Source organism: Dysidea avara, chromosome 3 (assembly GCF_963678975.1).
Source record: "Dysidea avara chromosome 3, odDysAvar1.4, whole genome shotgun sequence".
In the NCBI taxonomy this organism is placed as follows: domain Eukaryota; kingdom Metazoa; phylum Porifera; class Demospongiae; order Dictyoceratida; family Dysideidae; genus Dysidea; species Dysidea avara.
In genome coordinates, this window is record NC_089274.1 from 23,249,038 (window position 1) to 23,261,636 (window position 12,599).

Sequence of the window (12,599 nt, forward strand, 5' to 3'; positions counted from 1 at the left end):
CATTTGTCTCTCAAGGAAGTGTCTACAGAAGGGGACATAGACCCTCTTGAAAGTTTTCTTAAATACTCTAATAGAGCAGTCAAATATACTTCTAATTATAATGCTACAATGTCTGGTCTAGAAATATTATATCCTTGCTGAAAAAACTTTGAAATCTAAATTAAATCATTTGATTGCTTCCAACGATAAAGTTCCTTCTTCATAGGCGGCGGAAAGGGGGGGGGGGGGTAGGGGGCTAAAGCCCCCCCTCAGAATGATATCACACCGAAATTATCTTTCTTGGAGTGGGGCTGAAAACCGTGATAAAGATCGAGATACTCTAATAGAGCAGTCACTCTAATAAAGTAGTCAGTGTGTAGCGAGCTATGTAAGGATTTTTATGTAGTTTATCAGCTAGAAATGGTAGCTGGTGAGGTGGAAAGCTCTTGTCAGTTGGTTGTGACCTTTTTTTTTTTTTTTTGGTCTCACCTTACCAAACTATAGAAATAAGTCTGGGTCAGCTCAGCGGAGCCCCCCCTCATATCAACTACTTCCTCCGCCGCTGTCCTTCTTACATTACAAATCTGTTAATACATGGTTATTTATATGACTGCTCTATTAGAGTATAATAGACTGCTCTATTAGAATATATCTCAATCTTTTTAAGGAAACTTTCAAGAGGATTCATGTCCCCTCTATATAGATTCTTCCTTTAGAGATACTGCTGGGAATATATATTTATGTATATCATGTGCTTGGTTGCACACATGCGCACGCACACACACACACACCAGCACAAGCAAGCAAGCACACACACACACACCAGCACAAGCAAGCACACACACACACACACACACACACACACACAGAGACACACACACAGACACACACACACACACACACCAGCACAAGCAAGTACACGCACACACACACACGCCAGCACAAGCAAGCACACACACCAGCACAAGCAAGTACACACACGCACGCACGCACGCACGCACATACACACACACATACATGCAAAGCAAAGTAAAGCCTTCAGACCAGTAATTTCTCCTGAGGTGCTACCCTGCAGGTTACTGTATCATGTCTCATGCACACCCACCCTCCTGAACCTCACCTGCATGTCGTGTGAGACATGGATGGTTGGCCCAGTTTCAGCACACAAATTAAGGCAGATTGGAGGAGTGTAACATAAATAATTCTGAAAGGAGGCATTGCTCTCTCCTGTGAAAAGAATAGAATTGCAACATAGATTGCTGTGGTTGCATTTTTAGTGTTTTTAGTAAGATTATTGTCAAGCACCTTTGCACAAGGCAAGTAAATTTGCAGTTTTAAACTTTCTGTATATTTATGAGCTGTGTTTGCCTGCAACGGGAGTGTATGATGTAAGGTGTTGTGCAATGAATTGGATTATGTAATGTTGTTTGCACAATCCACTACGTGATTTAGTGGATTATGTCTAGTCAGCTTTAATGTACGTAGCTCAATGATATACGTACTTTTAGTATACATGATTTGAACTTAGCTACCTGTTAGAGTATTGGGCACAAACAGAGTTCACTTTCCTCACAGCTCAAAAATATAATAGCAGTACAACACAAAAAATTGTGCACTTTTTCATAAAGCATGACACTTTCCACATAAGTAGTATTCCTCATGACATAATTTTTTTATATAGTGACATCGCAGATTTGACCTTTTATGGCCATCATTTCTGTCTTAATCTCCCTGAGACATTAATTAACTTGTAAATACCTGGGAGTTAAGTGACAGTAAAATAAAACTGGAACATGCATACCAAAGAAATTACAAACAAAGAGTATAATATACTGTTTAAGGTGGACAATTCTATCTTGCTTTTTTTGTAAGGTGATTGGGATTGCATATTGGCATGATAACAATGCTGAATCAGTAGCTTCCCACCTTATAGGAAAGACCTTAACCACCTTTTAGCTGAAGCATTTGCAATTTAGTAAATCCTAATTCCTAATCACAAAAGGAGCATTTTATTGTACAACCATAATATAAACTTTTAGTGCTCAAATTTCCAATTGCACCTTTGTATAAAACGACCTTCTCCAGCACCTTCAAGTCAGGGGTGGATTTTTTTTATGAAGGGGGGGGGGGGGGGGTCTAAGGGGCTACACCTCCCCCACCCCTTCCTTTTTAACTATTAATACTTACCCATCATAACCGATTCTTCTTCCGTATTCCATTATTATTGCTATATGCATCTCTGACCTGCAGTTGACATTTAATCCCAAAGCTATATACTATTGACATGCTGTAATAGACTGAATGCTAACATGCCCATTCAACTCTCCAAGCTGCTCATGAGCACAAATGTAGTAAGCCCGAGTATCAATTAATTTACTACTTCAGAACTGGACAGTGTCATTGCCAGGATGGTCAGTTTTACATGTATCACTGGGTTGGAGATAATTGTGGTGCAACCATATAATCATCATATGTTAAAACTAAAAGAACCTTAACAAGTACACGTACAATATTGAGAGGTCTCTCACAAACATTGTATATTAGACTTCAGGAAAGCCTATATAACCCTCCCCATGCATGCAGTCAAACTATTGGGGGGAAGGTGTTATTTGTAGCTTGCATATTTACTCACCATGTACTACGTAACTGAACAATCTACTATTATTAGCTAGAACCAATATTAATGTACATAGAGAGCTGTTCCTGGTCACTGTTCTCAAATTCTCCAACATCACTCCAAGGAGCCCTGTAAGGCCAGGCAAATTAATTTATAGTTTATTGTCACTGCCTGCATGGCATTTGAATACTGTTCCATAATCTTATCACATGATGTCTTGAATACAGGTATCATATACCTCCTTATACATAGGGTATATAGAAAGAGTGGTCATGGGCGGATCATGAAGATCCCATGCATGTTGACAGCATTGGATCTCAGCATTTATATCAAGATTGAGATATTCTAAAATGATATGCCTACAAATACTGTAATAATTAAAACAGTATATGCACTGTAAGACAATTACAACATTCCTAATGCATATACATACTATAGTACTCATTATCTAGTAGCTTACTCCACCTGTACATGTACCTCATGCTTATACAATGTATATTTAATTATAACTGGCAGTGACATATCATATGAATCATAAAGCTTATAATGGATATATCTATAGCTAAAATGTATGAATTTTGAACTGTGAATCAGTGCATGCACATTTCAATGTCCATAATGAAAATGACCACCTATCCCATGCTTTTTTGAAAATTCTTTTTATGTGTGATCTTGTGCAGCAGTGAGCACTGCTTATGAATCTGGTTTTCTCTATCTATACCAGCTAGGTCAGCATTGTAACTGTTTACTACACTATACCATTTAATGATATGTGCATTTTTGATGGTGCGATATCTTGTTGATGCTCTAAATAAATGGATGTTTATCTGATTTTTGGGAAGGGGAAATCAGAAGTGATTGTGACTAGTCGCTTTCACTATACAGCAGTCATACGACTTCCATAATTTCAACAGATTGTGCAACAATAAATTTACCTTATGCGCTATATGCTATATGTGCGTACATAGAAAAGCTAATCAGATGGAAGTGGTACAATTAACCTTCACTCTCTTGATAATCCAATAAATCCAATGAGTGATGGACCAAATCCAGAACAAACCTCTTTCTACAACCCTTCAGTTGCTCATCAATAATATATCCTTTCTGTGATGCACATTCGGTGTGTAAGAAACAAGGAGATAGTCTATTACAGGCTAGGTAGAAGTGACACTGCTAAACTCACAATGAATAACAAGATGAATAGCTTGGAAACTTTGAAACTGGCATCTCAACTAGTACTGTCAATCTGATTTGTGATGAAAGCCAAAGAGAAGAGCCATTCTTTAGAGTAAATGATGACAAGGAGACATTTCGATCTTTACAGCATGTGTGCCTGTCCTGATGGATGCAGTACTCCACCCATTCCTCAAACTTGTGACCAAACTGACTTGTGTACTTGTAAGAGTACTAGTGATGGTGCAGTGATAAACCTCCATGATCTAGACAACCCATATGCTCCATTGACTGCTGTGGACAGTGAAGGCTATACTTATTACTACAATCTTTGCAGTGGAATAAAGCTAGATTGGAAAATGCAATGGAGTTGCTGCTTGTCAAGAAGATCCATTCCATGATACTTACTATAACATCGGAAATACTGGTCCTAAAACATTACCTCAAAATTATTTACATTTCATTACACTGGAGGTGCTCTTTTGATGTTAAAATGATATGTGATTCTGACTCTGATGACCCAACCAATGTTTGCAACACATGGTGATATATACCTAAAGGTATAATTGCCTATCCTCTGATTATACTTACCACAAAGTATGCATGTGCTAAACAAGTGCTTGAGTAACTGTTGACTATAGCTAGTACAAGCTATTAATCATTACGCACTGTAGTTTTTGAAGTTTACACATATGCACATACAGCATAATACATAACCTGTACCAATTTTCTGTATTACTATGATGGGACTGCAATTTTTCATTTACTTTTTCTACAAATTATCGAGTTCATCAATACATGATCCCGATCAATATAATATACAACTCAGTAGCTGTAAAAAAAGTGTGCATCCAAGTAAAGCAGAGTTAACTTGACTGCGACAAAAAGTAATGATATACTAGAGCGCGACCATGTGTGAGGTATGCAAGCTGTAAATATCAATCAGATTTTTATTTTAATTTTATTTTTTTAATCAGATAGCTAGTACAATTATTAAAGTATTAGCTAATGGGTTTAACCTGAATTGTTTGATCGGTCAGTTAAAATATGTTCACTTGTAAACGGTGAATGCGAAGCCATGCCAACGTGTTGCTGTAAGATAAGGCATTTCGTTTTGAGAGCCGGCAATAAAATGTGATTGCTTCTTTTCCATGCCCCCCCAGCAGTTGCTGCAAAAAAGCTAACTCCACCTAACGAACTCGGTCACCATGCATACTCCCACTTCTTCTGCATCTCGTGACGTCTATAGACAGATGGTATTGATGCATTGTGGCAAAGGAGGAGCTGCAGGACACGTGGCAAAGTATTTGACTGTTCTATTAGAGTATTAAGCGCCTATTTAAAAGCAACTGGCCACCGTAGGGGTGTGGCACGAGGAAGATGCAAGTACACGAATCACGGAAGGCTAGGAAGACACTTGGAGCACTGGTATACATTAGCATCGCCTTGTTACTGTTGTATGGATACTCCTTGTCAACCCGCGCGGTCCTCGTGCAAGAAGCACACGATGGCACTACTGACGTCACAAAACTATTTACCGCGTTTCACAGCAAAAGCAACTACACAACTCGCAACTTTAACTGTACCTTTATACCAGCACAGATTGCGAAAGCACGCCACTATTTCTACCTTTTTGGAAGGGCGAAAGTGAAAGTGATAATGGAGGTCTGTGCTGCAAAGGGCTGGAAGTGGGAGTTCCTACCTAATAATACCATGATACCACATCTAATGGAGTCAACCTACGCAGACTCTCTGTACATAATTCAGGACAGGTCAAATATATTTGATCACAGCTTCATCAAGGAAATCACTGGAGCAAGACACGTGCTAGTATCAACCATCTCAGAAGCTCACAAGGTCACCGGCTCAAAGAATTCTCAGCTAATATATAGCAGAAAACTGGCTAAGTCATTTGGATGCACCTTGGATGATTTGAAGTTTATTCCCAAATCATTTCTTTCCTCAGAAATCAAAGAATGTTCAGACTTTGTTACATATGCTACTAATAAGCCCGAATCTATGTGGCTACTGAAACCATATAAAGGAATTTGTGGAAATGGGATAAAACTTTATCCAAATGTGTCATCATTATTGAGAATAATTATTAGCACATGTGGCAATCAGTCTAACTGGAGAAATCGGTACGTCATTCAGGAGTACCTTCCTAATCTTCTACTATTAAATGGGAGAAAGTTTGACATCAGAGCATACATATTGATTGCTAGAACTAACCCATACTTTGTATTCTACCATCGTGGTTTTCTAAGGCTGACGGTAACTAAATTTAGTAAAACTGGTGGAAGAGATGCTCACTTAACCAACATACACTTGCAGGGGAACATCAAAGGATATTCACTAGAGGAACATATCTGGACTTATGATAAATTTCAACAATATTTGAGCAACATTAGCTCCAAAAATGACTACTTTGTTCAGAAAAGGCTTGAGCCAATAATTAAGCAAACAGCCATATTTTTACTCCAAGCAGGTAGGCCACAATGCAATTTGAATTGGTTCTTGAGTTGTTGTTTTATATTTAAAAGCTTATACTGGTACTGCACTGTATTATGGGTGATATTGTTGTTATCACTGTATTATGGGTGATATTGTTGTTATCACTGTATTATGGGTGATATTGTTGTTATCACTGTATTATGGGTGATATTGTTGTTATCACTGTATTATGGGTGATATTGTTGTTATCACTGTATTATGGGTGATATTGTTGTTATTACGTAGTTACATACTAGACACATGTTAGTTAACAAAAATTAGTGGAAAACTTGAAATGCATTTTTTTCATACAGGACTAGGAACATTTGAAAGACTACCAGCTACGTACTTGTTGTTAGGGTTGGACTTTATGGTGACATCTGATTATCATGTGTGGTTCATTGAGGCTAATAATACCCCATTGTGGCCTAATTCATACAACATGGCGGTAAGAATAATACACTTGGTTGTTCACTATATGCCTTGGTGTTATTGCAGAGTGACATGTTGGATTTGGTAATTGAAATACACTCATCTCCAGACAAGTTTGTTAACTTACAACCTGGTGAGAAGTATGGCAGCTGGGAACTAGTCTACAATGAACTGCTAGCTAACTGTTCAGGATATCAGTATAATCCTTGTAGAGATTTTCCAATACAGTCATAAATTGGTTATATACCACTAGCAGATGGAAGTATCTGTCTATTAGAGTAAAGTCTCATCACAATGAACAGACAGACAGACAGGCAAATGTGTCTAGAGAGCAATTCAGGACCAAGCTAATTGTGAATAACAAATACTATACATAGCTACACAGTAAATTCAAATGGATCAATTCAACCTCCATGGGTAAATTTAAACTACAAACTTTTTTTTGTTAAAATGACCATCTAAAAGTGGTTATAATTAGGGTAGGCTTTTGGACTAAATCAGTCAAAATAACTAAGGTAGGTCAATATAACTGTTCACTTAGGATGTTGAAATAACATATTTGGGTAATTTCAGTGTGCTTGGTCAAGTCTACTATGGCACAGACAAAATGACCAGCTACATGGTTAAATTTACAGTACACTGGCCATTATAACATTTGTGTTACATCCCACAATCAAAAGTGAACTTGGAGAACATAGGTTTTATATACAATTTGAAAACTCCATAAGATCAGGTATGTTTAAAGTATTAAAATGCAGTACGTAACAATTACTGTGAATATGTGTCATAGATAGATTAATGTATGTTAATAATACTAATGATGACTGACTTGTTAATTAAAGTAAACAAACAAATAAACAAATATTTTGTGACGTGAGTTAATTTTATCACAGATGGTTAAAATGACCATGATGGCAAGGTTATTTCAAACACTTGGCTAGAGGTTGAAGAGACTTTAGGGCATCTGGGTAATATGACTATATCTAACAAAGTTAAAATAACCAAGTACATCCTTGGGTCATTACTACCAAAAAATCGGTTGTTTGAATTGCAGGTAAAACAACCCAAAAATTTTTGGGTCATTTGTGCTCATTTGAATTTACAGTTAACCATAGGAATGCTACTAGTTTATAGTCTCCTAGATCAGGTTCACCAGCATCAAAATACTTTAGTGTTTGCCTGGTATTGTTACATGGAATCAATATTTACACAAGCATTGTATGTATAGCACAGGCAGGATAGCACCTGGTAGTTATGTACAAATATAGTGGAACCTCAGTTATCCGGACCCCACTTATCTGTATTCTTGGTTAACTGAACTATGAAAATGACCGTTCTATTAGAGTAGTAACTGTTCTATTAGGGTAGTTGATAATACTGAAATTTAAAAAAATGTTCTTTATGCACAGTTTCAGAGATACGGACTTTTTAGACTTATGGACCACCCCTGATCCCAAGGGGTTCAGATAACTGAGGTTTCACTATAGTATAGTTGTGCTTATCACCAACTCTACAATGATCCATTTCAGTCATCACACTATTTCATTTGTTAGCTATAGTACATAGATGTAGCCTGGACTGTTATTACTCATTGACCGATCTTAGTACTGTAACTATCTACATTTCCACTTTATTACAATTGAAAACTATCAACTGTGGCCATAAATTTAATTATCTAAGAGTTTAGAAGTATGCACGTGCACATATAATGTATTGTTTTCTGGTATGTCGCTTATACATAGTTGATACATATTATTATTAAAAAATACTGAACACATTCCTTATACATATAATGTATCACACAACACGCTAATGATTGTCCAGTACACATCCTACACTATCTTATTGCTAGTTTACATCAATAGCAACTGTCATGTATAAGACCCAACACTTTTTATTATTACGTCAGAATACAGTCCCTTCTTTAGTAAAGTCAGGGTGATGTTGATATAATGTTAGTGTATCCTCCATCATTCACACAAGATCACAAAATCCCCCAACGCTGCAGTGGATAGCTGAACTCTCTACAGAGTGGTTTCTTTGTAGCTGAACTCTCTACAAGGTGAGATCTTCTAGTTGATCTCTCTACAGGGTGACTTGTTTCTAGTTGAATTGTCTATAAGATTAACTGCTTGTAGCTGAACTTCCTACAGAATAACTTGCAATGTAATATAATTCTTTAATGGAGTAAGTTATAAACGTAGCCGAATGCTCTATTAGACCACTCCAATTGGTAATTATGTTTCTGGTCCACCGCCCGCACATGATCCTTCTTTACAGAAAGTGAAATTTCAGAAATACATGGGGAATATGCCCGCATCAGATTTTTGAAAAAGCTGGATTTCAGAAACAAATATTGGGCTGCTACAAACATGCTAAATCTAACTGCTTACCCTGTAGAGAGTTCAGCTACGAAAAGACCACCCTGTAGAGAGTTCAGCTAGAAGAAGTCACCTTGTAGAGAGTTCAGCTACAAAGAAACCACCATGCAGAAAGTTCAGCTGCATGCAAACAAATAATTCTGTAGAGAGTTCAGCTACAAACAAATCACCCTGTAGAGAGATCAGCTAGAAACAAGTCAGCTAGAAACAAGTCACTCTGTAGACAGATCAGCTAGAAGAAGTTACCTTGTAGAGAGTCCAGCTACAAAGAAACCATCATGTAGAGAGTTCAGCTGCAAACAAATCACCTTGTAGAGAGTTCAGTTAGAAACAAGTCACCCTGTACAGAGATCAGCTGGAAGAAGTCAACTTGTAGGAATTCAGCTACAAAATAACAGAGTTCAGCTGCAAACAAATCACCTTGTAGAGAGTTCAGCTACAAAGAAACCATCATGTAGAAGTTCAGCTGCAAGCAAATCACCCTGTAGAAAGTTCAGCTAGAAACAAATAACCCATCAGCTAGAAACAAGTCACCCTGTAGAGAGATCAGCTAGAAGAAGTTACTTTGTAGAGAGTTCAGCTACAAAGAAACCATCATGTAGAGAGTTCAGCTGCAAATAAATCACCCTTTAGAGAGTTCAGCTAGAAACAAGTCATCCTGTAGAGAGATCAGCTAGAAGGATCACCTTGTAGAGAGTTCAGCTACAAAGAATCACCCTGCAGATAGTTCAGCTACAAACAAGTCATCCTGTAGAGAGATCAGCTAGAAGAAGTTACCTTGTAGAGAGTTCAGCTACAAAGAATCACCCTGCAGATAGTTCAGCTGCAAACAAATCACCCTGTAGAGAGGTCAGCTACGAACAGATCACCCTGTAGAGAGTTCAAATACAAACAATTCACCCTTTAGAGAGATCAGCTAGAAGAAGATACTGTACTTTGTAGAAAGTTCAGCTACAAACAGATCACTCTGTAGAGAGTTCAGCTATGAAAAGATCACCCTGTAGAGAGTTCAGCTAGAAGAAGTCACCTTTTAGAGAGTTCAGCTACAAAGAAACCACCATGTAGAGAGTTCAGCTGCAAACAAATCACTCTGTAGAGAATTCAGCTACAAACCAATCGCCCTGTAGAGAGACCAGCTAGAAACAAGTCACCCTGTAGACAGTTCAGCTAGAAGAAGTTACCTTGTAGAGAGTTCAGCTGCAAACAAATCACCCTGTAGAGAATTCAGCTGCAAACCAATCGCCCTGTAGAGAGACCAGCTAGAAACAAATCACCCTGTAGACAGATCAGCTAGAAGAAGTTACCTTGTAGAGAGTTCAGCTGCAAACAAATCACCCTGTAGAGAGTTCAACTACAAACAGATAACCCTGCAGAGAGTTCAGCTAGAGTCAAGTCACCCTGCAGAAAGAATCCTGTAAAGAGTTCATCTACGTACAAGCAAATCACCCTGTAGAGAGTTCAGCTACATGCATTTCAAGTCACCCAGTAGAGAGATCAACTGCAAATTATCCTGTAGGGATTAATTGACATGTAATAAATATAATGCATTATACATATAATTTGTACCATTTACTGATAAAATAAGAATGAGTTAAAGTATTTATAAAATCTGCTTCATCTTTTTCTTTTTCCTGTGGTAGAGAAAAAAATACAGGTTAAAAACCCCAAAGCTGGCCATAGTTGGGGTATAAAAATACAAAAAGAAATGAAATCTAATCAAAAACAGCCAAGCTGTGAAAAAAGGAGTGCGGCCCTTGAAAAGGCTATGGTGAAAAAAGATGTGAAATCCAAGGTGGCGGCCAAGAAATGGCTGTGATGGTAGGTTAATGGTAAAAATTTTAATAGCGACAATTCAGGTGAATTTGGTGCCGCTTGGTCTTGACCTTGGATTTCACATCTTTTTTCACCATAGCCTTTTCAAGGGCCGCACTCCTTTTTTTACAGATTGGCTGTTTTTGATTAGATTGCATTATAGGGAAAGAATATAGACCAGAAATTGTAACAAAACTAATGTATACACAATGCAAAACTAAATTTGCATGAGCTTATACTGTTAGTATGTGGTGTTAATCATGGGGACAGATAGCTCCTGTACTTATATACTTATCCATTGGATGTGCTTGACATACTTGATAGTACGTAGTAATGTTTCAATTGTTTATAAATCGTTTCATTGTTTATCAGTGGGTATGCATGCATGCTTGTATGCATAGTCCCTGCACTAGCTAGTTGGGCCAGTGTATAATATCCACTATCACACAATGTATGCATTTGTACATGAAGCATACACTCAATCTGTTGAGTTTTGAGCCATTGAATTTTTTAGTGACTGGGTGCTGCATCAGCTCCCGAACCTCCACATCAGGTAACTGTAGCTAAAGTCTTTGAGCAGGCTGTAGGACCAGGTGTCCTACAGACCTTCAGCACTTGTGCTGTAAAGCATTAATAAATAAACTAGTGTCCATTTGGTTCTACTTGGGGTACTTAAAGATAATGAGTTACTCTTTAGAATTACTATGGATATAGTTACATGAAAATAACAAGGAGAAAATAACAAGGAGAAAACATTCTGACCTCCTGATAGACTCCTGTAAGCGTTCAAGCGTAAATCGGATGGCTGCAGGTTCGAGGCTACTTAGGTCCATTCATGGATTTTTTCTCCTTTCTCCAACTTTTCAAACACACCTTATGTAGCTAAAGTCTTTGAGCAGGCTGTAGGACCAGGTGTCCTACAGACCTTCAGCACCTGTGCTGTAAAGCATTAATAAATAAATTAAAAACTCTGTACAGCTGATAAAAACCACCTTTTGGTTACGCCACTGAATTAGACATAGAAACTTTTAAGTCATGGAAATTTAGCTGTATCAATTAAGATATATCAGATTTATATATGTGTCAACATAACTAGTGCTAGCTAACTAAACATTAAATAATTAATAAGTACAGTAATAATAATACAAAAATAAACCATGCTTGTTCTGTATTAGAATGAATGGCAGTTTTAACAGTTTGCGTGCCATAAAGAAGAACTGCGACATACTATGTGTCGTTCATCATGTGCAGTGTTGGGAGTAACGCGTTACTTATGTAACGCTATACGTAATACTATTACTTTTGTGGCAACAAAGTAATATAACGAAATATGCCATGAAAACAGGTAATATAACGGAAGTTACTTAACTTACAAATGTAACGCGTTACCTAAGTAATATAGTTACTGTAACGAGTCTAATATTACGTAATATTATTATTACAAGTAACGAAGTTACTAAACTCGTTTGTAATCCTCTGAGTAATGCCTAACCACAACAAAGTAACGAGGCTTATTGAATGAAGCTTATTCACATTTATAACCAAGATTTGCACATTGTCCAACAACGCAATCATGTCACGTGATAAGGTGGTAGTTTCACACGTGACAGCTTAAGGCTGTGGACACAAAGTAATATAATATGTAATATTATTACAGTTACTTTATTTTATGGGTAATATGTAACTGTAACTAAATAGTTCAGTTGCAAGTA

At 37.4% G+C, this 12,599-nt stretch overlaps 1 protein-coding gene across 1 annotated transcript; it reads left to right on the top strand.

Annotated features, from left to right (window-relative positions):
* The first annotated feature begins 5,121 nt into the window (after positions 1 to 5,121).
* Positions 5,122 to 6,946, top strand: LOC136251844 (polyglutamylase complex subunit TTLL1-like). The gene is made up of 3 exons (XM_066044246.1): positions 5,122 to 6,257; positions 6,577 to 6,710; positions 6,761 to 6,946. Exons 1-3 carry the CDS (start codon positions 5,150 to 5,152, stop codon positions 6,926 to 6,928), a joined length of 1,410 nt encoding a protein of 469 aa, XP_065900318.1. The 5' UTR covers positions 5,122 to 5,149; the 3' UTR covers positions 6,929 to 6,946.
* The last annotated feature ends 5,653 nt before the right edge of the window (positions 6,947 to 12,599 follow it).